The sequence below is a fragment of the Pleurodeles waltl genome, chromosome 12 (genome assembly GCF_031143425.1).
Source record: "Pleurodeles waltl isolate 20211129_DDA chromosome 12, aPleWal1.hap1.20221129, whole genome shotgun sequence".
Taxonomy (NCBI): Eukaryota; Metazoa; Chordata; class Amphibia; order Caudata; family Salamandridae; genus Pleurodeles; species Pleurodeles waltl.
This window is the reverse complement of record NC_090451.1, coordinates 26,688,113-26,713,382: the sequence shown is the minus strand read 5'-3', so window position 1 is coordinate 26,713,382 and position 25,270 is coordinate 26,688,113. Positions and strand designations below refer to the sequence as shown.

The 25,270-nt window shown below is 47.3% G+C and overlaps 1 protein-coding gene across 1 annotated transcript in view; it reads left to right on the top strand.

Annotated features, from left to right (window-relative positions):
• Positions 1–25,055, top strand: part of HCN2 (hyperpolarization activated cyclic nucleotide gated potassium and sodium channel 2) — a 289,150-nt gene extending 264,095 nt beyond the window's left edge. The window contains exon 8 of the mRNA XM_069216276.1: positions 1,901–25,055. Coding sequence (XP_069072377.1) covers positions 1,901–2,817 — 917 coding nt within the window. The 3' untranslated portion in view covers positions 2,818–25,055. The remainder of the gene's footprint in view (positions 1–1,900) is intronic.
• The last annotated feature ends 215 nt before the right edge of the window (positions 25,056–25,270 follow it).

Genomic DNA, 25,270 nt, shown 5'->3' with positions numbered 1-25,270 from the left:
AGTGTGGCTTCCAAAAAAAGATTTGGATCTGTGACGTCACAGACTGACCTGGAACTTTGGATTGCGTTGGGACCAGCTTCGGAATCAGCTTAGCAGCAGTGAGACTTCATGGCACATCGGAGGAGTTCAGGAGTGGGGGGACGTGGCTGTTTCCTGCTAAGACCTCGTGGTTTTTCTTTGACTTTCGTGAAGTCTTTGAAGGCGAGGAAGATCTGCTGTGGGAAAGACTGAGTGGGAACAGGACCTTACTTTCGACTACTACTGCTCACGGGATGGAGACCTGCAATGTTTGGTGACTTAGAAGGTTGCCTCACGGTCCTCTGTGGCCTTTGGGTTCCCTTGAAGCATTGCGGCTCTGACCCTGGAGCCGTGCTGCAATCCAAACCACAGGGACACCTCGTGTAGGTCTGTCAGACATTTGTTTACGACAGTTCCTACACAGTTTAAACCCTGTCATTTTGGGAGGCAGCATATTTCCCTTGTACACTGATAAAAAGTAAGATTTTTTTAAATGAAATAATTCATTGTAGACAAAAGAAGTAGAGTTCCGGATCGGAGTCTGAAGGAAAGGAACTTACGTCAGCGTGCCTGGGTGCTGCCTGGGTTGCCTGCTCGTTGCTTCTGGAGTGGAACTAAGGGCCAGATGTAGCAAAGGTTTTTACCCATTCTGTGTCTATGGGAAAAAGTGTTCGTACATATGGCCCTAGGTGTGGAGCCACACAATGCCCCCTAACCAGCTCACAGAAGGCCTGCCTTAGGTTTCCGAGTCCAGTCGGACACCTGAAGGAATATTCACAAGGTGAGGAATCTGCGGTTAGAAGTATGCATCGCTAGAACACATCTGTGGTGAAGGAACAGACTTTGTTCAGGTCCAAGTATTGGAGCCTGACCTACTAGTGGCTTTTGTGTTTGCAAAGACTGAGATTTGCAAAATCACAGGATTGTAGCCGCAAAAATCGAAAACCGCAATGTACGAAAGGCGAGTGTTTTAAGGGCCCGCGGTGTATAATTTGCAACACTTTACGAATCGTTTGCATAGGGAATGCGGACCTGGCACACACGGCTCACTCTGATGACTCGGAAAGAGATATCCCGACAGCAAGTCCCGCTGCAAACCACTGATTAGATGCGGACACCCGGAAGGGTGGAAGGTGGAAGCTATTGTGGGGGGACAGATTCCGCTTTGTAAATGTGGGGAGTGGGCAGTGGGGGCGACGGCGTCCCTGGAGAACCCTGGATGCTCCCAACGTCCCTATATTAGGACAAGGTTTTCCATAATGGCAGACCCTAGAAATATAAAGGCCTGCTTTTTAATAATGTCAGTTTGGGGATGGATTTGGGCCCCTCTGCTCTTTTTTTCTGTCTTTCACCCCTTGCCCCCTCTACTAATCTGTGCCCTAACTACCTCCCTCTGTCCAGAATTCCACCCCTTGCCCCCTCTACCAGTCTGTGCCCTATCTTCCACCCTTTGCCCCTTCTACCAGTCTGTGCCCTATCTTCCTCCTTCTGTCTAGTCCTTCTACCCCTTGCCCCCTCTGCCAGTCTGTGCCCTAACTACCTCCCTCTGTCCAGACTTCCACCCCTCTACCAGTCTGTGCCCTATCTTCCTCCTTCTGCCCAGTCCTTCCACCCCTCTGCCAGTCTGTGCCCCCTCTACCAGTCTGTGCCCTAACTACCTCCCTCTGTCCAGACTCTCACCCCTTGACTCCTCTACCGGCCTGTGCCCTATCTTCCACCCCTTGCCCCCTCTACCAGTCTGTGCCCTATCTCCCCCTCTGTCCAGTCTCCACCCCTTGCCCCCTGTACCACCTCTTGCCCCGTCTCTCTTCCTAGACTTCCACCCCCTGCCCCCTCTGATCCCTCTCCAGCCATCACTAACCTCCCCTCCTTGCCCCCGCAGGTAAGAAGAACTCTATTCTGATGCACAAAGTCCAGCACGACCTGAGCTCGGGGGTCTTCAACAACCAGGAGAACGAGATCATCCAGGAGATCGTCCGCTACGACCGGGAGATGGCGCAGCACGCCGAGCTGCACCAGCAGCAGGCTGGCATCTACAACCCCCCGCAGCCCCCGGCGCCCTCCGCCATCGCCACCCTGCAGCAGGCGGTGGCCATGAGCTTCTGCCCGCAGATGGCCAGTCCCCTGGTGGGCCCCATGGGCCTGGGGTCCCCGCGGATGGTGAGGCGGCTGCAGTACGCACAGGGGGTGCCCAGCCCCTTCTCGGTCTCCCCAGCCCTGCTCCAGCAGCCCCTGCAGCAGCAGTCCCTGCAGCACCTGCAGCAGCTGCACCAGCAGCAGTGGCGCCCCCAGCCCCCCCAGCAGCAGCCCCTGCCGGCCTCCGCGGTGTCCAGTCCTCCTTCCCAAAGCCCTCTGGCCAACCGGACCTTCGCCTACGCCCCCAGGGGCCAGTCGGGCTCGCAGGTGTCGCTGACCCAGCAGAGGCCCTCGGGCTCCCCGCAGAGGCTGGCGGTGCACAAGAGCACACAAGCCTTGCACACCAGCAGCCTGAGCCAGGAGTCGCGGCCCCTGTCTGCCTCCCAGCCCTCCCTGCCACACGGACACCCCCAGACCCCCACCCACAGCCCCCCACGGTCCACCAGAGACTCCACCAGCTCCATTGCGGGCCCGTCCTCTGCCTTCAGGGGCCCAGTCCCGGCCCGAGTGGCCCTCTCCCATCAGATGTCGGCGGGCTCTGTCTATGCAGGAGCGGCCACCCCTGGAGGGGGGCAGCAGGACTCTGGGGGCGACCGGAAAGATTCCATTGTGAGCGCCCCCGACACGGACCCGGTGAAATCCAGACTGCCTTCCAACTTGTGACCCCGGAGTCCCGGGCTGCCCCCAGGTGAGGCTCTGTGGGGTCACTGGACTGGGGCGGGAGGGTGAAGCCAAGAGTGCCATGCAACCTGGGGAGGGCAGAAAGAGGGCACAGGTCCCTCCTCCCTACTAGAAGGTGTGTCCTGGCAAAGCCACCCACGCACCAGGCTTTGTCGGTGAGCGGAAAGACATTGTGACTGCCCCGGAGAGGCCCATGCAGACCGCTTCTGCGCGCACAGGCCCCAGGATTAGAGCGCAGCCTGGAGACAGAGGGTGGAGGGTCCCCCTAGAAGCCGCTGCTTGGAGACAGAGGGTGGAGGGTCCCCCTAGAAGCCGCTGCCTGGAGACAGAGGGTCCCCCTAGAAGCCGCTGCCTGGAGACAGAGGGTGGAGGGTCCCCCTAGAAGCCGCTGCTTGGAGACAGAGGGTGGAGGGTCCCCCTAGAAGCCGCTGCCTGGAGTCAGAGGGTGGAGGGTCCCCCTAGAAGCCGCTGCCTGGAGACAGAGGGTCCCCCTAGAAGCCGCTGCCTGGAGACAGAGGGTGGAGGGTCCCCCTAGAAGCCGCTGCTTGGAGACAGAGGGTGGAGGGTCCCCCTAGAAGCCGCAGCCCGACACAGGCCACGTAGCTAGGCCAGGGAGCCAGAGATTTCTCAAATGTGAGTGTGCGTGGGGCAGGGAGCGCACTAGACCGTGAGGAGAGAGGCTGCCTCTGGGTGGCGGGTGGGTGGGACCACGCCTAGCGCTTCGCATTTACAAAATAAGAAGGGGTTAAACGCTTTATGTCACCTTTTCTGTGCTTCCTGGAGATGCCCATAATGATGTGCTTGAGCCTGAAGTCCCCGGATGCCTGTGGCCACCCCCTGACGGCTATGGTGGGCGTGGGATGAGCACGCGAGCAGAAGACTTCTAGGCGCCTCTGACCATCTCATCTAGTGGCCAGCACTGCTCTGATATCACTCAAATGTCCACAGCATGAGACATCCTGCACACACTGTGTCAAAGTGACACCCTCTTCATCACCCGAAAGAGAGAGAGGCAGAGAGGGGCCGGACCCAACTAGACCAAGCGGGCTCTACCATCCACAGACACAGGAAACTCAGCACCACAGACACACACGGGAAACAGCACCAGACACAGGAAACTCAGCACCACAGACACAGGAAACTCAGCACCACAGACACACACAGGAAACTCAGCACCACAGACACACACAGGAAACTCAGCACCACAGACACACACAGGAAACTCAGCACCACAGACACACACAGGAAACTCAGCACCACAGACACACCACAGACACAGGAAACTCAGCGCCACAGACACAGGAAACTCAGCGCCACAGACACAGGAAACTCAGCGCCACAGACACAGGAAACTCAGCGCCACAGACACAGGAAACTCAGCGCCACAGACACAGGAAACTCAGCGCCACAGACACAGGAAACTCAGCACCACGGACACAGGAAACTCAACACCACAGACACAGGAAACTCAGCACCACGGACACAGGAAACTCAGCACCACGGACACAGGAAACTCAGCACCACAGACACAGGAAACTCAGCACCACAGACACAGGAAACTCAGCACCACAGACACAGGAAACTCAGCACCACAGACACAGGAAACTCAGCACCACAGACACAGGAAACTCAGCACCACAGACACAGGAAACTCAGCACCACAGACACAGGAAACTCAGCACCACAGACACAGGAAAAACAGCACCACAGAGACTGTAGTCCTGAATTTCTGATCCCTTTCAGCGGGGTGCCAGCAGCAGCCGCTTTGCTAATTGGGGTGTGTGCCCTTTGCATGCTGCTATAACCACACACTCTGCTGCAGGGGGAACCACCCAAGATATCGGAACAGTTAAGCTGCCAAACATGAATTAATTTATGGCTGGCAGCACACTGCCCAGAGAGACCCTGGTGATTGTTTATTTGTGCAGAGAATGCACTGCTGGGCTTCTGCACATGCTGAACACGGAGAGCCAGGGCAGCTGGACCTTTCAGAATTGCACGTCTGGTCTCTGCCAGGCAAGAAAGTCTCACCTAACCCAGCTGGGCACCAGTCTTTGTCATGTGATCTAAATTATCTCACTTTCTGAGTTCAACTTCGTCCATTGCCACTTTATGTGTGTAATGTCGCCACCCTGTGGTTAGTAGTGGAGCTGCGACAAAGTTCAGCAGTAGTGAGGCCGAGGGCGCATGCGTGTTCCACTCCACCCAAGCCCCGCCTCTCACGCAGAGGGTAAAAAGGAGGTAAATTCAGCTGACCTTCTGTGGGTGCTCAGTCTATGCTAGAAGGGGCACTCCAGGCACAGTTAGGCAAACCTGCGAGTCCACCCGTCTCTCCTTGCTATGCTCCATCTAGAAAAAGTAGTTTTATAAGAACATTCTCAACTGCAATAACCAACCAAATCGCTGACATACTTATTTTTATGATATTCTATCACTTTGGGATTATATTTGGTTTATCATATGTTGATATTTGTCTATAATGAGGGTGTTACATCACACACTGGGTTTTGTGGGTACAAAGAGCCACAGGGCCGTTAATGGAGTCAGTAATCTTTACGGTTACTTCTGGTTCCACCCAAGCACTGCAGGAGAGATCTGGCCGTGCTTGGGTGGAAGAAGGCTGGCACTGGTCACAGAGACGATATTGCAGCGCTTTACACAAGCCACTATGCAAGTTAATGAAGGTGCAAGGCGCTACTGTCATTGAACTAGGTGGGTGAGTCTGCCATTACTCTATTCCAAGGGGCTCAGCGCTCACTCACCCCCCGCAATCTGTCCTCTGACGCCCTCTCAGCCAACTGATCAATCTTAGAGCCAACTGGGCATCTTCTAGGCCACGCCCAGAGCCCAGTAACCACCCTCTGAAACCAATGACCACCTCAACCACTGCTGGCCACCACCTGAGGCCACCGAACACCTCCGAGCCCACAGACCCCTCCATGCCCCCCCGCTCGGTGCAGAAGAAGGTGGCCACCGCTTCTTATTAGGTAGATCCGAAGCCTAGGGGCCGGGCTACTGGGACTGGGTCGCTCACCAGAAAGGGGGGCTATGGATTCCTGGGGCGCAGAGCCTCTCTGCAGCCAGTGGAGCTGGCAGCTCTCAACCTATTAACCAATCACCTAAGACCAAAGTTGTGTGTTCACGCCTCGCTTCTGCAGCCATCGTGTGGTACATGCCAAACACGGCGCGCGTCATGGAAGCCATGCACTCAAATGATTGTTACGCAGCAACGCTAGGCTGTATGTGGCATATAATCTATTTATACATAGGATGTGCGTAGGCCAGTGCAGGCCCTCCGGAAGGCCGTCTCTGGAGAGGAGAGGTGAGCGCCTGTGGTCAGACCGGGGTGCAGGGCACAGGCCCGGCCCCTCTCAAGGCCCCTGCACGTGTGAGCGCTTCAGCACCAAAGGTGTCTTCTGATAACTGAGGAGTTTCGGCTCAGGAACGGGACTTAATCCCAGGGAATGTTGATGCGTGGCTTGTGAGTGGCTGGGGGTGTGTGTGTTCGCATCTGGAGAGGGATGCGTTTGTGTTTTTACAGCGCCGCACAGGCACATGGCCCCTGTAAATGCCAAACCCACACAGCATCACTTGTGTGCAGACACCCCCTCCCCGTGTACATAAGGTGACAAGCTGCTTGGGACACGAGTGAGAGTCCAGGGTTAGGATACTGCTGGTTAGAACTCAGCAGTGAACCAGTGAAAGAGCTCTGTTGAGTAACCTTACCAGCCCTGTTTCCAATGAGCCAATTAACAAACGCCTGCTGATCCTAGGAACCAATCCGGCTCAATGAAAGGTTTCCTTACTCTCTTCTGGGAATATCACTCCCTCTCTTCAGAATGTTTGAGTAATAATCGCACCACTAGTTTTTTTGTAAAAACTGAGGGGAGTCTCTGTGATTGGGGGAGCTACTCCTTTCTGTGAGGTCCTGGGGGAATGCAATGTCTATGCGAGAACTAGTCAGTGCCCCAGAAGATGTGCATGGCAGCCATGATGGGTTGGGAAAGTTTCCTACTAGAAGAAAGGCATGCAGGTCAATCGTGTTATAGTCTTCACTTGGTCCAACGGAAGAGACACAGGGTCAGACTGGGGCAGAAAATATGCCCAACACCAAAATTAAACTGGCCACAGGTATGAACTTTTGAGACAAGTTACCTGGGTGGTCTATTAAAAAAGATAAAACTTGGACATCCTGGAAAAGAGGTAGGTAGAAGCGAGGACCATAGGAAAGCGGTATTGTCATTCGAAAACAGATCCCAGTCCAGGCGAATGGTCAGGGACCCAAAGAAGGCGCAAAACAGCAAACGCGAAGGACGGAGACTGAACCACAGAAAGTTGCCACTTGTGTCCTAAAGCTCCACCCCTTGACCTTCCCAGGCTGGTGGTCTCAACAACTAAGCCACCATTGGCCAGTCTGCTCTCAAAGGGATTCAGCCTGCACCTTGGCGAAATTTAAATTACACATGCGCAATTCGCAAGGCAATGAATGGCACATAGAGGACGGCCATGATGTATCGGGAATAGGCATTTGGACCCATGGACACCACCATGCTACCATCCATGATGGATCTGGAATACCTCCCTTCACTATACCAAGGAAGCTTCCATTGCATGCAAATGTAGATACAACCACGTTCGCTGTGATGCAATTCTAAAATGTAATACGGCGCGATGGAAAGGACACACAGAGATAATATGGTACATCCAGCAAGACCTTGTAAAGAATACACGCGAGATCAAGGAAGCCTTTGTTCTATGCAATCGAAGGTACACAATGGATATCCCTTGTAATTTATGAATACCTATACCTATAGTCAATGCACTGAGGCGTGTGCAGCATGGCCACAGCGCTTGGCGCGTCTTCAAGCCACATGCTCCCTGCCATGATGTACCAGAGAAGGATCCACTCAACGCAATGGAAAGCATGTTCAGGGGGTAGCCCAAACTACCTCAACGAAACCTCTGCTCTACGCAAGGGCAGAAATGACGCATCTAGAAACACCCATAGAAGCATTAGAAGTGCAACAGCGGGGTGCGACGAAGCAGAGACATCTCAATGCATCGACCCAAGGACGGATGAAACAAAATTCCAATACGACTGTAAGTAATGTGTTAACTGTATCACCTTACAAGAGTTTACATAGGACCAAGGCCCTGAACTGACGTTACACGAGTCCCATCAGAGCGGAGTCAAAGCGGGCAAAGGGCCAGGAAGCAACTGATCTCAGAAAATGTGAGGGACAAATGCAACAGATCAGACCTAACGCACTACAGCAGGGACGTAGGAATGACGCAGAGTTTTCAAGGACCAGATTCACAAACTACATTCCGCGGTACGTAAATTGGCACTGCGGTAGTAGTACAACTTACTACAAAACTCTTTCACACACCTGTGGGTGTAAATCTTCACCTCTCCTGTCTTTCTATGGGGAGATCCTCACACATGTAAGTTTACTACTTAGCAGTAAATGTGTGTGGGACCCGGGCGAGCGATGGGAAAATGGGGACAAGTTTGTACAGATTGAGATGGGTTTAAGGAGGATTAAAGAGGGATTTATGGAGGAGCAGGCTACAACAACCACCACGACAAAGAGCATGCGCACTGCTATTCCCAAACTACAACTCTAAAGTCACTACAGCCCAAAAGGTGTCAACAGTTGTAAATGTACTCCAGCTCAGCCTCTGAGTACACCCAGCACCACACGTGGCCACTCACAGGTACTTCGGTACCCTCCTATGGACAGCTATGGAGACAGGGAATTAAGATGAACCCCATGTGAAATAGTGTCAAAATAAAATAATTTATATGACTTTTAAATAATATATCTAACTTTGAGTGTTAAAAAAATTATGCATAAAGGAAAATACATATTTAATTATAAGCTAATTTCATAACTTCCGAATTTAAAATAAATATTTTTTAAATAAATTCATTATAATGAATGCTATGCAAAACATAGCAATTTTTAGTACATAATGAACAAGAGTATAAGCGTGAACATTTTACTGGAGGTGGAAATTATTTAAATTAAATCTTTAAAATATATTTTAATTTTATCATGTAAACTAAATACATATTTATAAGAAAAAAATGAAAGAAATAGTGCTTTAGTATTTTTTAGTTCGATATATTAAATATATACATTGAAATCTCATGAGAAATGTGAATACCCGAACTGAAGTAAACAACGCAGTTACTCCCATATCTTAAGAAATTATCATGCCATCCTACTAATATGCCCTCTCAAAACACAGACAACGACTTAAGGCCCATTGGCAGCTTACACTGCCCCTTCATCACCAGCATAAGCACCGGCCCACACACAGAGAAGCCCGTAACTAGCCCGTGCATTACTGGGGCGCAAGGAGAGGGCTCCACCTCCACGACTGGCTCGGGGTTAGGCAAGAGGTTTGGAAGACCTGAATCCCACTGCAACACACCTTGTAGAGTCAACACAGAAATACATCTGCTCTGCGTGGGTTTAGACAGCACGTCATGTGACTTCCCCTCTGGTGCTCCCCTTCGGATCCCATCTACAAGGACAAGTCACTGTCATCCTACAAGACATTTACGGACAACCCCGCCACCACCACCACGACCATGGAATCTCACTTCATGGGCAGACCACCAACACAGAAAATCTCTGCTCAGAGATCAGTTATGGGCAAGCATTTGCTAAGCAAACAAACCCTTAGGGTGGCCCTAGAGTGATGACAGACATGTGCATATGTCTCTAGACAAGTGCACGCACACGTCATGATGAAGCAGCCATTTTGTTTTTTATTTATTTAAAGTGTACCAATTCAATTTATTTTATTTCACGATTTGGAACTCCAAAGAAGTCCACATGTACACACATCATCAACACAAAAAATAAAAATAAGAATAGAAATGAAGTCCATAAAAAATATGTAAGACTATCTTGAATATTATATTATACTTAATATACATAAATTCAATGAAAAATATAAAACGAGGTTAACTTTAAAATACAATATAATGAGGTCTCTACCCATCACTTGTGACTTAGAATACCGTGTGATGTTTACATGAAGGAAACGGCAATCGCAGAGAAAACTACAATTTGATCACTTTAGTTCTCAACCCCCTCTAACCAATTACACAAATATAATCCGATGCGTAACACTGTGATATAAAATGATAGGTTAAAACCCGGCAATATTATACAAAAGAGCAATTCAATACCAATCTACAAAGAGTTTAGTGCATAATCCTAAGCAAATGGCTTATGGGAGGGGCCAGAACAGCACGTCCCAACCTGTGAGGTAAAATAGTGCATTAGGAATGTGGCATCCGTTACGTCCACCAAAAGATAATAAAATCAATAAAGATTTAAAAAAGACTTGAAACATTTTAAAATCCTAAAAAAATATATTTTATTCGGAGGTCTATACATACATTTCAATACCTCACCTGCGGAACCTATATTAAAATTCACAAAATGCAGTTTCAGCCATTTTTTCCTTAATTCAACTAAGGTGGGACAAACGAATAGCACATGCTTAAAATTCTGTATCCTCAACTGGCAAAGATCGCAAATATTCGAGGATCCATCCCACTTGGAAGTTAAATCTTTAAGGGGTAATCTATCAGATCTCAACAGGATATGGAAGTGTTGTACTCCATGTGGTAAATTCCACGATAAATAAGGTTGAGGGTATTTAAAAATCACCGAATTGGTTAATGGCCTAAGCCTCCTCTTTTGGCGACAAAACTCCATATCCAATAAAAAACTTTTTACCCCTTTTAGCCTCTTTTAGGCTCTTTTAAATGACAAGGGGTGTTGAGATAAAAACGGATCAACTTCTAACTGAAGCAATTGCATAGCAAGGTTGAAATTTCTAAAGAACTGAGATTTACCTCTTAGCGTACCAAATATTTCTTTGTATGTTAGGTGCATTAGGATGGAATCTGCACTCTGAGCTAAGCAGAAGGCCGTCCGAATTACCGCAGCTAGGCCCTCTGTGTAAATACTCTTAATGCTGAATTCAAGCCTTAAGGCTGACAAGGATACCAAATTATTACAGGAGACCAAGCTTTTTAAAATCCGACCTATCTTGTTTAAAAACTCCCATTTTTAAATTTAAATTCCTTCTATGGCATACAGGAGGGTGGGCGGGATTTTTGCTTGATGTAAAGATAATAGATGAGAAAAATGCCGCGGGCCCACTGCATCAGAAAATGCCAATATACTGTGCACCAAAGCACCTGCATTGTTTTAAGAAAGGAGTGGCCTCCAGCGGGTGGAATAGTGGGGCAGGGCACCAATGGAGAAGCTGAGTGTGCAGGTAACACATTTCAGAAAACTAGCGAGCTGGGGGAGGCGGGATGCAACAGAGGAGCTGAAGGGGGAGCATCACAGAGTTCGGGGTTGAGGATTCAGTGGGAAGCAGCACAACAGGCAGAGGGCAAAAAAAATACATGCAAGCTCCATGGAGTGCTTCAAGTAAAAGAAAAAAAAGCCATTCCCTGAACGTGAGCAGTGGAAGAATACAAGTCAGCCTATCACAAGGATCACATAGAAGCTATTCTACAGCGGAAAGACAAACAATACCAGGAACAAAAGCCAATCACCAAGAAGCAAAGACGAGTGACAAGAAAGCCAACCAATGGTAAGCAATGGGCTGACCCACTGTATTTGCCACAGGTCTTCAGAACAATCAGCTAAAGGCGAGGCTCAAAGATGGTTAACAACATATGATTCTGTTGGAGACAGACACGTCCCACACTTTTCTGTTGTTTAGTGGTTGATCTTGTTTTTCTCACACCTTTCATTGAAGGTGCCAACAATGGGTATGACAGTCGTGAAGCCCCAACTTTGACAACAACCGCCGCTCCACACTGTCTCACTGGCAATCACTATTGTAAAAACATTTTCCCCCACAATCGGTTCATTCACAGATGGCAAACAGAATATTTCTGGTGCAGAAACGAGTTAGAGACTGGACTTTTAATTAAGTACTCTTTGTGGGAGTATTGACAACTTGCAGGCATTTTGGAAATTATTTCTTTCTTTTTATACATCATTCTTTATGCTTATATAATAACAATTCAAATCACGTAATACTACAAAAAGGCCTAAAATCTTATTAACACACACAGTTTCCGTGAGGGCTACACATTCAAGGCGTACAGTATAGTCAGTAATATAAAACATTAAACGCAAAGCGCAATCCCAAGACATTCGAGTAGTAGCAGCTCCACCGGACTGTCTTGGCAGTGTTTGATCATTGCTGTTTTTGATATTCAGTGTTGTAATATCTGAAGAAGTTCTTGGCTTTGGACAAGACTGTTTAACTTTTCATCAAGTTGTAAAAGTGGGTTGTGTTGAATAAATAAGAACCACAGTTGCAATCAGTGGCTGATTTGGTATCATCATGAAGTTTTGGAGCGTAGCCGACTTCTCCAAAGGTTTTGCCAAAGAAGTGGTAGAGACCAACCACTCAGAAGGGAAGGCAGGAGCCCCTGATCTGGATGAGAACCTTCAACCAACACTCCCTGTGACTCTGAAGGTTGGAAAGAATGCTTCAATAAAAGATCTGACTGATACAACTATGCCCACCGAGAAGGGGATCATTCTAACCACTCGAAACCTCTTCGAGGCCTCACAAGAGCCCACGATCTATACAAACCAGCAGTCACAGGAATGACAAAACACAAACAGAAGGAAAGCGATCATCAGGCACTCAAGTTCTACCTTAGGTCTAAAGGAGAGGCCTGAAGGGCTAACAAGGGAAAGACTGAATTTAAGAACCAAGAAAGATACCTCAGTTATTCCTCCCTAAATAACTTTAGACCTCAGCCAGTTATGGAACGACCCCTCAAATGTAAGCAACAACGATTTGCACTCCAAAAACCTGGACACTAAAGAAAAAAAGATTGTTCTTTTAAGAAGTTTGAATCTGCTGCTTAAGAGCCTGAGATTATTAGAGCACCGAAAAGAAAACATAATACAAAGATTTAAGAGCCTGAGATTATTAGAGCACCGAAAAGAAAACATAATACAAAGACTTAAGAGCCTGAGATTATTAGAACACCGAAAAGAAAACATAATACATAGACTTAAGAGCTTGAGATGATTTGAGTACTTTAAAAAAAAGCATAAAAGCCTGAGATGATTAGAGTACCTAGAAGAAAACATAATACATAGATGTAAGAGCCTGAGATAATTCGAGCACTCAAAAGAAAACATAATATAAAGATGTAAGAGCCTGAGATTATTATAGCACTGAAAAGCAAACATAATACGTAAGAGCCTGATCTAATTTGAGCACTCAAAAGAAAACATAACACAGAGACTTAAGAGCCTGAGATCATTAGAAAGTCAAAAGAAAACATATTACAAAAACTTAAGAGCCAGAGATTATTAAAGCACTCAAAAGAAAACATAATACATAGATTTAAGAGCCAAGAGATTATTAAAGTACTCAAAAGAAAACAAACATAATGCAAAGACTTAAGAGCCTGAGATGATTAGAATACACAAAAGAAAACAATACAAAGACTAAAGAGCCTGAGATCATTAGAGTCTCAAAAGAAAACATACTACAGACTTTAGAGCCCTAGATCATTAGAGCACTCAAAAGAAAACATCATTAAAGACTTTAACAAAAACATAATACAAAGTCTTAAGAGCCTGAGATGATTAGAGTACCTAAAAGAATAAATAATACATAGACTTAAGAGCCTCAGATCATTAGAGACTCCAAAGAAAACATAATACAAAGACCAGAGACTGCAATGGAAAAGATAATACATAGACTTAGGAGCTGGAGATCATTAGAGCACTCAAAAGAAAACTTAATACAGAGACTTCAAGACTAGTAAAACCTCGAAAGAACTAAACTATTCCGATGATCCTGAGGACCACACCATGGGAAAGAGACACACAAAGACTTGCAGCAAAGAAAAGATAATGTATGCATTAGTAGAAGAGTACAGAGATGACTACAGAGCAGACACACCTGAGGATCTAGAAGGTGACTGCTACAGATTGTACAAAGAGCTGGAGAAGAAGGAAGACTCTTTGTTGTGGAGACTTCATCAAGCACAGGGTCCTGTTACTTATCTGTCAGGGTTGAGGCTGGGAGTTATGTAGGACAAGGGTGCTTTCCTTAGACCTGTTCATCCTACAAGTGAGGAGAAAAGTAAGCCAGGGCCTCAGAGGTCCTATATACATAGGAGCTACCTCACCACTGCTCACACACAGACTCTACATCCTGCAGGGGCCCCTCCTGGTGAGTAGTGTAATAACACTTTCAGCACCAGGTGTAAAGATGCCCAACAACTCATTTTGCATCAGTATGGGTAACACCATCACCTTACTTTAGGAAACACTCACAGGTGAACCACAAAATGAACACCATTGCACACAACATGACTAGAGCTTCCAGTAATTGAGGGGAGCTCTACGGGGCATTAGCCTGGGATGTCCAATGACAAGAGGCAGCCAAACAAGTCCATGTCCTTCCTAGCCAGAAGCAGTCCTTACCAGCACCAACCTACCCCCAGAGGAACCCAGAGGAAGAGATGTAGGTGATACTGGAAGAAGTGACCACCCTCGCACGCCCTATAAGGGCCATGGCTCGCATATCGACCGTCCCCGACTAGCGCATCCTCGACAGGAGCAGATGGAGATTGTTCTTGTGTTGATGCACAGCAGTAACTTAAGAGGGGTTCCCAGCACAGCACTTCATGGAATGTGTATCCAAATATAAAAAACAGTCCAAGAAAAATGCAAACGTTCAATGACCTACCTACCCAGAAAGAAGACTTTCCAGTGCCTGGAAGCGCTATCTGCACAGGGGCCACAGAGGAGTCATCGATTCTGCAGGGAACGCACCTTACGCCTCTTAATCCAACCAAGGGAGACGGGATACTGAAGCTGAGTCTAGAACTAGGAGAGTTAAAGGGATGGATCAAGAGACAAAAGCATCACATTACAGACTAAGATCTTACACCAATAATCTGCACAAATACAGCTATTTATTTCACCTGAAAATAAGAGTAATGTGATGTTGTGGGCAATGAACAACAGAAATACATCTTTAACCCAAGAGCTCCTGCCATACAAGCCAAGGGGCACAAAAACCTTCTCAGAAACATTTTTCTCCAGGACAGCAATTTGGAACTCAAGAGATGCATCTGCTGAACATTACTGTATAGATTCTAAGAGGCAGGATGCTTCTGCAACAAGCATCACAAGGGGATGTGCCTCACACGGCCTCCACCTCAAACCCATCACACACACAGGAGGCACTCTGGGCTCAGCAAGTGATGAATAACAGATCTGGACTGAAAAAGAAACAATGACTTTTGTGCAACAACAGTTTTGCACCTTGAATAGTTATCATTTTACATGTGGCCTGCTCTACCAGCCACTGAGCGTCAGCAAACAAAAAAATTATGCATTCATTCGTAAGACGCGCTTTCACTCATTCAGTGACTCGTGCGCTCTAAGTGCAGAAACACAAACTGAAGGTGCTACCAATACACGAGGGACAGTGGAGCTGTAGATCATTTAATACTTATAGAGACAAGACCAATACATTAAAAAAAAAAAAAGCAAAATATCCTGCAAAAAATACTGTAAACGAAAGTTCTATCCACAGACCCTAAGCCGCCACCCAGAACGCTGCAGTCCTAAGGATAAAAACGACAGGTGTTCCTGGGATCAACCTTTAGACCCAAAATAGCCTAGCTCTGCAGTGACTCACCTAGATAACCCCAGTCCTCCTCCAGAAGGAAGGAGGACATGCTTAGGTGTGAGTGAATGCATGCGATAGCTCTGGCCACATGAACCGCCCTCACATGAAAGGAGACTTCATTTCAGTCCAGCCATCTTTGAGGATGTTAGCTATAAAGCAGAAAACAGTTTTTGCTACAGAGGAGTATTTCAGTGGGAGACACAATTCAGGGGAGGACAAGGAAAATCAGAATCTTGATGTTCCACTTTTATTAGAAAAACCTCTGCGACTCCTCAAGTCAGCAAATCCCCTGACTTGGCTCGATTCCACAAGCCCTACACTTAAATTTATAGGTCATGTGCTGAAACTGTAAACTAGAATAAGTTACTTTCGATAACACTCATTCTGGTGGATACTCTATCTAACCGCAGATACCTCACCTTGTGACTATGCCTCAGGCATCTGACAGGATTCAGAAAACTCAAAAGCAGGACTCCTGCTCAGAGGCAGGACGGCCACGTGGCTCCATGTGGCGTTTAGCTTCGGAAGTGCCAAACGGAGCCACGTACCAGCGCCACTCATGCACAGAAGGGGTGGTGGGAGGGTGTTTGGAATCTGGGGCTGGATCAAGTATCCACCAGAAAGAGCATTACTTAGGGTAAGCAACTTGTTATTCTGATGGATACTTCCTACTGCAGATTCTGTGAACAGACACCAAACCAGCACCTCCCCGGGTGGGAGGTCTGGGGAACGACGCAGACCCAAAAGTTCTGCAGGCCTAACGGGCAAAATGCCCATCCTGACAGATCTGAGTGTCGAGGCAATAGTGCAAGAAGACTGAACTGAGGCCTCTGCGGATCCCCGGGGCCCAGAGAGAACCAGAAGTGTGCCGAAAATGCACAGCATGCCCTTCCTCAGCTCTGAATTGGCTCCTCAGGAGTTCGGTAGTGAGACTGGGTGGCTCGTCGATACCCACACGCTGGGGATCAAGAATGGCTGGAATGGGGCCGATTCCCACTTGGATTTCTGGTGTTTCTTTTTGACTTACCGGAGGACTTCGAGTAAGAACTGCAACAAGACTGAGCCCTTTCGTTCAACTTTGTCAAACGAAGCTCTACGTCACAAAACACCGCACGGACACATGTCGGTCTCGTATGACCCTCACGGCTCATCTGGGTGCAGCTGTTGCAGAACCTGGAGTCGTGTTCCAGCCCCAAGCATCAGAAGCATTCCAGGGGGGATCTGTCACAGACATCTGTTGGTAACAGTCCCTACAAGTGTTAAATCCTGTCATTTTAGGAGGGTACATTTCCCTTGAACACAAGTAAAATTTTGAGAAAAAATTAGAACAATCTCATTGTAGATGAGGAGTAGAGCCCTGGATGCGCGTCTAAAAGCCTGGGAAGAAAGAAACTGACTGTCACGCACTGGAGGGCCCTATACATGGCTCTGTTCATCACATCTGGAACGGAATGTCATTGACATGGGGCCACACTATGCCACCTACTGGCGTGCAGGAGTAGTGCGTTTGAGTTTTACCGGATGCAGTCTAATGCCTAGGGAATATTCACAAAGTGAGGAATCTGTGGTTAAAAGTATCCATCAGAAACACTGCCTCAATGTTTGCTTGTACAATGATAAACGCCACCTGAGTGGCTAGCACCTTAATGTATGGATTGGTCTCAAACTGCTGGTGGCGTTTTGGGGGGTAAACATTGAAATTCTGCAGCAGAATAGAGGCCTTCTGAAGGAACTGGTGTGTCTTGTGGGATTGGTGTCTCCGTGGAGAATGTTTGTCCTGTGGCGAGTTCTATACATTACAGTGAGTTGGGGAAAGCACTGAGGTTTAGTGGACTTAATGTATGCTTGGAGAATTGGTGTCTTAAGAGACAGTGCTTTGGATAAAGGCGTTTACGGAACTGGCGCGCCATGAGGGAATCTGTGTGTCTTGGAACAATAATAATTTCTTGAAAGTAATGTGGTGTCTTGAGAGAATGCTACAAGTGTCTTCTGGGAATGAGTATATCCTAGGACAATCAGTACGTGTTGGGATTATCTGTGTGTCTTGCGGCTCATGGGAGGACTGGGACTTTTTGGGTGGTTTGCTGAAAGCCAAATGCTTTGGCTGCTTTTGAACCCTGCGGGCTGTGTCTCTGAGGCAAGTGACTGTCCCTGCGTGTCGCCAAAGGTGTCTCAGCTCTCCTCGGCCCAGGACTCCGGCGCCTTCCCTTAGGGGGCTGCAATGTGCAATAGTTTTAAATGCAGACACCTTTCTAAGCTTTGGACTCATTCTGCGTCTGCTGTCCTCACTGCAATAATGTACGCAGATTAACCAACTCCAAGGGTCCTCCCGCCCGCGGCCTACTAAGTAAGGATGGGCAGAAGGAGTTTGCTCTTACTCTGAAAAACAGCACTTTAGATTTTGTGGACATTTTTGCTGCACTGTTTAGATTTAACTGTTGCCATGGGTTTCAGTGGAAAGCTTTATTCAATAAACCATGAAACCAGTCAAGCCTAAAACAAACTCGCCCTCCTCTCCAAATGCCTCTGAAAAATATGAAACCTTATTGGCTCCACGGAAGAAGCAACGACACAGCAGCTGCTGGAAAACAGACAAAACCACCAGAAAACCCAAGTCAAAAAGAAAAGAACTGGTTGTCTCTGCTGTAACGTCACAACAGCTAACTATCCAGCTCTTGGGAATGCAACTGTTCAAAAAATAACACAAGCACTTTGGGCATCTTTGCCTTAGGAGTCAAACCTACGCGAATGCCACCTGCTTCCTGTCCCTGAAGATGCCACAGTGGGTTGAGAGCCACAACATAAAGGGGCTCTTTCAGAATACACCCAATGGGCTCTTTGGTCCTGTTTCAGTATAATGCATTGAGAAAAGGCACATTTCATGTGTTACACTTTTACTTGGGTCTTGGATTGGGAGATTGTACTGTTTCGAAGGTGTTTTCTTCTACAAGAAACAAAGTGAGGGGGGCTTTGATATTGCACCTTATAGTAAATCTTTCTTCTGGGGCAAAGGCTGCATTAGTGCATCTGTTTGGGGTCATTTTTAGGGAAGAGATGTGAGGTAGAATTTCCACAGGTGCTTTACTGATGTGTGGTTGGGGGGAGACTAGTAGGTGTGGTACATTTTACAGAGTTTTAGTTGAGCTTACAAGAGGAAGGAGACGCACAACAATATCACAAGACAGGACTTGGACATGCATTTGGAGGATCCTAGTTTGAATAGTTTTATCATGCAATTCTAATCTTGCATATTTCCTATATTTTGGATACTTATATTTCACATATTTTATCTTCTCAGGTTATTATGCTTTTTTTCATCCGCAAGCGAAAGATTCCAGCAGAGAATGTTTTCTGGGAACTCTACAACAGATGTGTGCTGATGATCAGAGGCATTTTCTGCTTGAACCACTCTCTTGTTAGTATGTTACCTGGCAGCGTGACGACATTGTCCAATAGACATAATTGTTGCAAAAATAATGCAGCTCATGCAATGAAAAAAAATGATAATTTTTCTTACCCCATTTTGAATAGTATTTAGAGTGGGTATTTTTCATTGGGGGTATTTTCACAGTTTTGAATTTGCACTGATGTTTTGACAAGGCATTTTTCCAAGTGGTATTTAAAGAATCTGGGGACTGAAGTTGTTTCTAGGTCTGAATTACTTGGCTGTTTCCGGGGTCCATGGTTTGCAGTATTTAGCAGTGCTTAGATTTGGGGCTATTCCAAGCGGACAGAGTGTGAGGCAGGCGTATACTTGCCCCCGACAGGGTATAGTTTGTAGGATGCCAGCAGTGGGGAAGGGATTGTCACACAACATAGATGTCCACGGGGTGCTTCGGAAGGGAGGCAGGTCTAGTGGTGAACTTCATGAACGAATCCGCGGTTGCACACCTATGCTTGAAATTGCGCTGCACTTTGGAGTCCAATTGCTTGTGAACAGGGGCGGGGGGCAGAGCCTCCACTTTCTGCTGCTTGTGACTGACATGTGGCGTGACTGAAGACACCATAGTACAGTACTGCCCAGAGTTTAGGGGTGGGGTAAGCACCCTTGAAATCTTGTCACCCTGGTGAGGGATGAGTGGGGGGTGCAGCAGTACTCGTCCAGTAGTGTCACCCCGGGAGAAGGAGGTTCAGTACCACCAGCCATGCTAGGCATCACAGCACTAACTGCCCATGTTATATACTCATGCCTGAAAAAGTATTTTAGCCTGATTTGTTTCTCAGGGACTGACCATTGAAGAACCGAGAGATGCAAAACCTGACAAATGTAGAGTGTTCTGCATTCCTATTGGGAGATAAGTGCACATTCCCAAAACTTTTTACAGGGATTATAATTACAGCTTTGGAGAGTGGGTCGCACGATTGTGAACACCATAGTTTAAATAAGCAGGGAGTAGGGGACAAATGTTATCATTATTTCCCATGAATCTCTATATTTTGTGTTTAAAGAGGCAGTGCTCCACTTCTCCAGAGCACGAGGCTGCAAAAAACTTTCACTCTACTGTCAGAGGCATGCATCCGCCGGACAGTGAGCGGGTTTCTTAACGCGAACTGCAAAGCATTCTGGGAGAGGCCGTCGTAGTAGTCTCACCACAATAGGTTCTTGTACAAGGAAAATGGCGGTCTTGGTAGATGCACCACACATGGTGTCTTCTAGCAACTCCTGCTCAAGAGCAGCTCCTCAGGACAACTCCTGCCCTCAAGATCCCCTGTGCAATGACAACTGTTCAAAGGGATCGCCTGCCCAAAAGCTTCTCCGCACAACTGTCCCAAAGACCATCTCCTGACACACAACTGTTAAGACCATCTCCTGGTCAAAACAACTATCCAAGAACATCTCCTGCCCAACAACTGCCCCACGATCAACTACTAGCCACCAACAACTGTACCAAGACCATCCCTTGGCAAACAAAAACTGTCTAAGAGCATCCCCAGCCCAAAAACAACTGCCCCAAAACCATCCCCTGGCACACAACTGCCCAAAGAGCAACTCCAGCCCATCAACAACCAGCCGAACAACTGTCCTAAGAGCAGCTCCGGTCCAAAAAAACTGTCCCATGACCATCCTCTGACCAACAACTTTCTCAAGAGCATCTTCAACCAAACAATTGTCCAAGAGCATCATCGGCCCAATAATAACTGCCTCAGGAGCATTGGTAGCCCAACAACTATCCAAGAGCATCTCTACCCCAAAAACTGTTCCAAGAACATCTCCTGCCCAACAACAACTGTCCCAAGAGCATTTCCAGCCCAACAACAACTGTCCCAAAAGCATCTCCAGCCCAACAACAACTGTCCCAAGACCATCCCTTGGCATACAACTGCTCAAGAGTATCTCCTGCCCAACAACAACTGACCAAAAGCATTCCCAGAGCCACAAGTGTCCAAGAGTATCTTCTGACCAAGAGAGCAACTGTCTAAGAGCATCTTCTGTGCTATAGCTGTCAAGGAGCATCTTTTGTTCAACAAATGTCCAAGAGAATCTCCAGCCCAACAACCTCTCAAGAGCATCTCCGGCCCAACAAGTGCCCAAGAGGGTCTTAAGCCCAACAAGTGTCCCAAGAGCACCTCCTGGTCATCAACTGCCTATGAGCATCTCAAGCCCAATACCTGGTCTTAAAGCATCATCTGTACAACAACAACTACCCAAGAGAACCTTCTGTCCAATACCAAAGAACACGTGCCCCACAAACACTGCTTTCTAACAAAGTATCAGCAATTCTTGCCCTCAACAACTCCTGCCCCTCAACAGCTCTAGAGTATCTCCTGCCCAACAACAACTGTCCAGGTGTGTCTCCTTTCCAATGACTGTCCAAGCGTATCTTCAGCCCAACAACAACTGTCTCAAGACCACCTCCTCTCACACAATTGTCCGAAGAGCATCTCCAGCCCATCAACAAACAGCTGAACAACAACTATCCCAAAGCAGCTCCTGCCCACGAAAACGGCCCCAAGACTATCCTCTGGCCAACAACTTTCTCAAGAGCATCTTCAGCCAAACACCCACCTGTCCAGGAGCATTTGTATCCCAACAACAACTATCCAAGAGCATCTCCAGCTCAACAACAACTGTCACAAGAGCATCTCCAGCCCAACAACAACTGTCACAAGAGCATCTCCAGCCCAACAACAACTGTCACAAGAGCATCTCCAGCCCAACAACAACTGTCCCAAGACCATCCCCTGGCCAACAACTGTCAAAGAGCATCTCCACCCTAACAAAAACTGCCCCCAAACCATCCCATGGCACACAACTGTCCAAAGAACATTTCCAGCCCATTAACAACCAGACGAACAACAACAATCCCACGAGCAGCTCCTACCCACAAAAACTGTCCTAAGAGCATCCTCTGGCCACCAACAGTATCAAGGGCATCTTCAGCCAAACACCTGTCCAGGAGCATTTGTATCCCAACAACAACTATCCAAGAGCATCGCCACCCTAACACAAACTGCCCCAAAACCATCCCATGGCACACAACTGTCCAAAGAACATCTCCAGCTCATCAACAACCAGACGAACAACAATTATCCCACGAATAGCTCCTGCCCACAAAAACTGTCCTAAGAGCATCCTCTGGCCAACAACAGTATCAAGGGCATCTTCAGCCAAACAACTATCCAAGCGCATCACCTGCCCAAAAGTACTGTCCCACGAGCATTTGTACCCCAACAACAACTATCAAACAGCATCTCTACCCAACACCTGTTCCATGAACATCTCCTGCCCAACAACAACTATCCAAGTGCATCTCCTGCCCAACAGCAACTGTCCCAAGAGCATCTCCAGCCCAACAACAACTGTCCCAAGAGCATCCCTTGGCATACAAATGCTTCAGAGTATCTCCTGCCCAACCACAACTGACCAAGAGCATTCCCAGAGCAACTAGTGTCCAAGAGCATCTTCTGACCAAGAGTATCTCCTGCTGGCAACTGCCCAAGAGCATCTTCTGTCCTAAAGCTGTCCAAGAGCATCTTTGGTCCAACAAATGCCCAAGAGGGTCTTAAGCCCAATTGGTGTCCAAAGAGCATCTCCTGGCCAACAACTGCCCTAGAGCATCTCAAACCCAACACCTGGCCCTAAAATATCATCTGTCCAACAACAACTACCCAAGAGAACCTTCTGTCCAAGAACAAAGAACGTGTGCCCAGCAAACACTCCTTCCTAACAAAGTATCAGCAATTTTGTACCTCAACAACTCCTGTCCAACAACAACTGCTGCTCAAGAGTATCTCTTGCCCAACAACAACTGTCCCAAGGCCATCCCCTGGCACACAACTGTGGGAAAAGCATCTTCAGCACAATAACAACTGTCCCAAGAGCATCTTCTGTCCAAGAACATGTGCCCCACAAATACCCCTTTATAACACAGTAGCAGCAATTCTTGTCCCCCAACAACTGCTGGCCAACAACATCCCCTCTCTAACAAACAACTGTCCCATGTTAGCCACCTCGCAGTTTAAGGCAGACTGAGAAGAAAAAACATCTTTGAAATAAGTCAAACAACCTTCCTTTCTTAGTGCAGTGATGCTTCAATACCACATTGTCAGGATAAGCACTATTTGGGCTCCATTAATCTCACTGTGTGCAGTGGCACATTATGTGGAAAACCTGGACTCATAGTGGACACTAATTTAGAGTACTTGTTCTGGTACTGTGGAACATCTCAAACCAGCTCACATTGTCCTGATGTACTCCGTGCAGGTGTTGGGTTGCCAGCACTGGCATGGTGCCCAAACCTGGATTTCTGCCTCTAGAGAAAGCACTCGTGTGCATGTCCCACTCACACACTGCTGTTTCCTACTGGATACACATGCTGTCCTGATGAACGGTTTGCAATTAGTGGGTTGCCATCATTGACATGATGCCCAGGTCTGGACAGCAGGGACTAAACACTGCCCCTCCTGTCCATGTCCCAATAACACAGTCGTTTCCTACTCGACACACACCGGTTATCTACAAGAGGTCTTGGACTGGAATACGTGTGCCCACTTCAAGTTAATACATTTTCAATTTGTACGTTTCTGGACAACATGCAAGACGTTGCTGGTGTGGACTAAAGACGTTTTGTGGTCGAGTGAAGACCAGTTGAGGAATATATCAAAATGAGAGGACCCGGTGAAAGACAGCATTCAGGAGTATTAGCTACATACTTCTTAAGACATTGTACTAAGGCTGTTTTCACACACTTTAAGAAATACATTTGCTATATAATGTTTGTATTTCAGGAACAGGTAGTCCCCCTGGTCCCTCCAGAGATGGACTGATATTCTTGTTATAGGAAACTGAACACACAGCAGAGGCTACTGATGAAACTGAAGGAAGGGGGGTAATAACAGGGAACTAACGTATTCAGGCAGAAAGAACCTAACAAGGCCTAAGAAGTACTTGTACTACGCACGCTTGATGTGGGAGAAGATCCCAAAAATGTTGCCTTCAAATGATCCACTTCTAGTGCCTACTAGACAGATTAAGGCCGTTTTTGTTTTTAACCTGAAATACCAAAGCCACCCCAGCATGCTTTGCAACACACGCTAAGTTACGAAACCTACAATTCTCAAATGTGAAAGTATTTGCTCTGCTCTCCCAACCAAGGTGCAGATATCTGAAGTTCACTCATGTGAGAGGCAAAGCAGTGGCTGTCGTTGACATTACCTTCCAGTAGTTTCAGTGCTGCAATGCACACATAATGGGATAACAAAGCTACTGTGCCAGAATGCAAGATGTAATTAAACTCATGATACCTGGCACTCATGGATCCGATCTGGCGAAGTGTGGGAGTTAAACTATGATTGGAGCCGAATCTCACCCCCATGACGCGTGGACTGGTTGAGAGGTAGGTTCTTGTCAGTAGCAATGGAGTAATGTGCACTACCCCAGGGTGGCTCTCTGAACCCTGCCCCATGATAGCACTTGTGCCGGCGTGCCCTTCCTATGGCACCAAGAATGGTATTCATTCATTTTGTGGTTTATGACAAGACTTCGCCACTTTGAGACCTGTGTGCAACAAGTGAACGACGAGCAGTCGCAAAGGAGAAACCCATGTTGATGTATTTGTACTGACTATTTATCAATTATTGCGAATACGGTATCCATATGCTAAACATATAGCCAATATGTAAAGGGGGAAGGCTGGGGAGCGCCACAAATATTTACACGCGTCTTGCCACGACCCCTCCATTTCTGAATGTATAACTGGACCATGGATTCAAATTGTTTAAAAAAATTAATAAAATCAAAGATGGCTACAAAGCAGCGAGCTCGCTGGCGCGGGCTGTGTAATGTTACCTGGCGGACAGCGGGTCACCTCAACGGTCACGTTCAGCTGGCTGCTGTCCTCCAGGTCTGGGCTCTCTGTACCGCTGTGCAATAAAGGCAGCGATTTGGCAAAACAAAAATGTCTCTCAGCGTCTTAATTCACTTACTGTTGTTATTCACAAAGGATTGCCAAGCAAATGACTATAAAATAAAAAATAAAATCAGATTTTCACAAAACTCAATTTACATCTTGCGTACGAATATGGGTGCAGAAAACTTCACGAAAAGGTAAAACGTACTTTCAAACTCTGCTTCTGATTGTGTAGCTTTCTCCAGTTCATTAAAAAAAACTACAGGTACCCCTCATGGTGATATTCTGTTAAATGATAGTATACCGTGTGGCCTTAAGAGCGAGCGTGGGCTCACTGAGCGCTGCAGGAAGGAGCC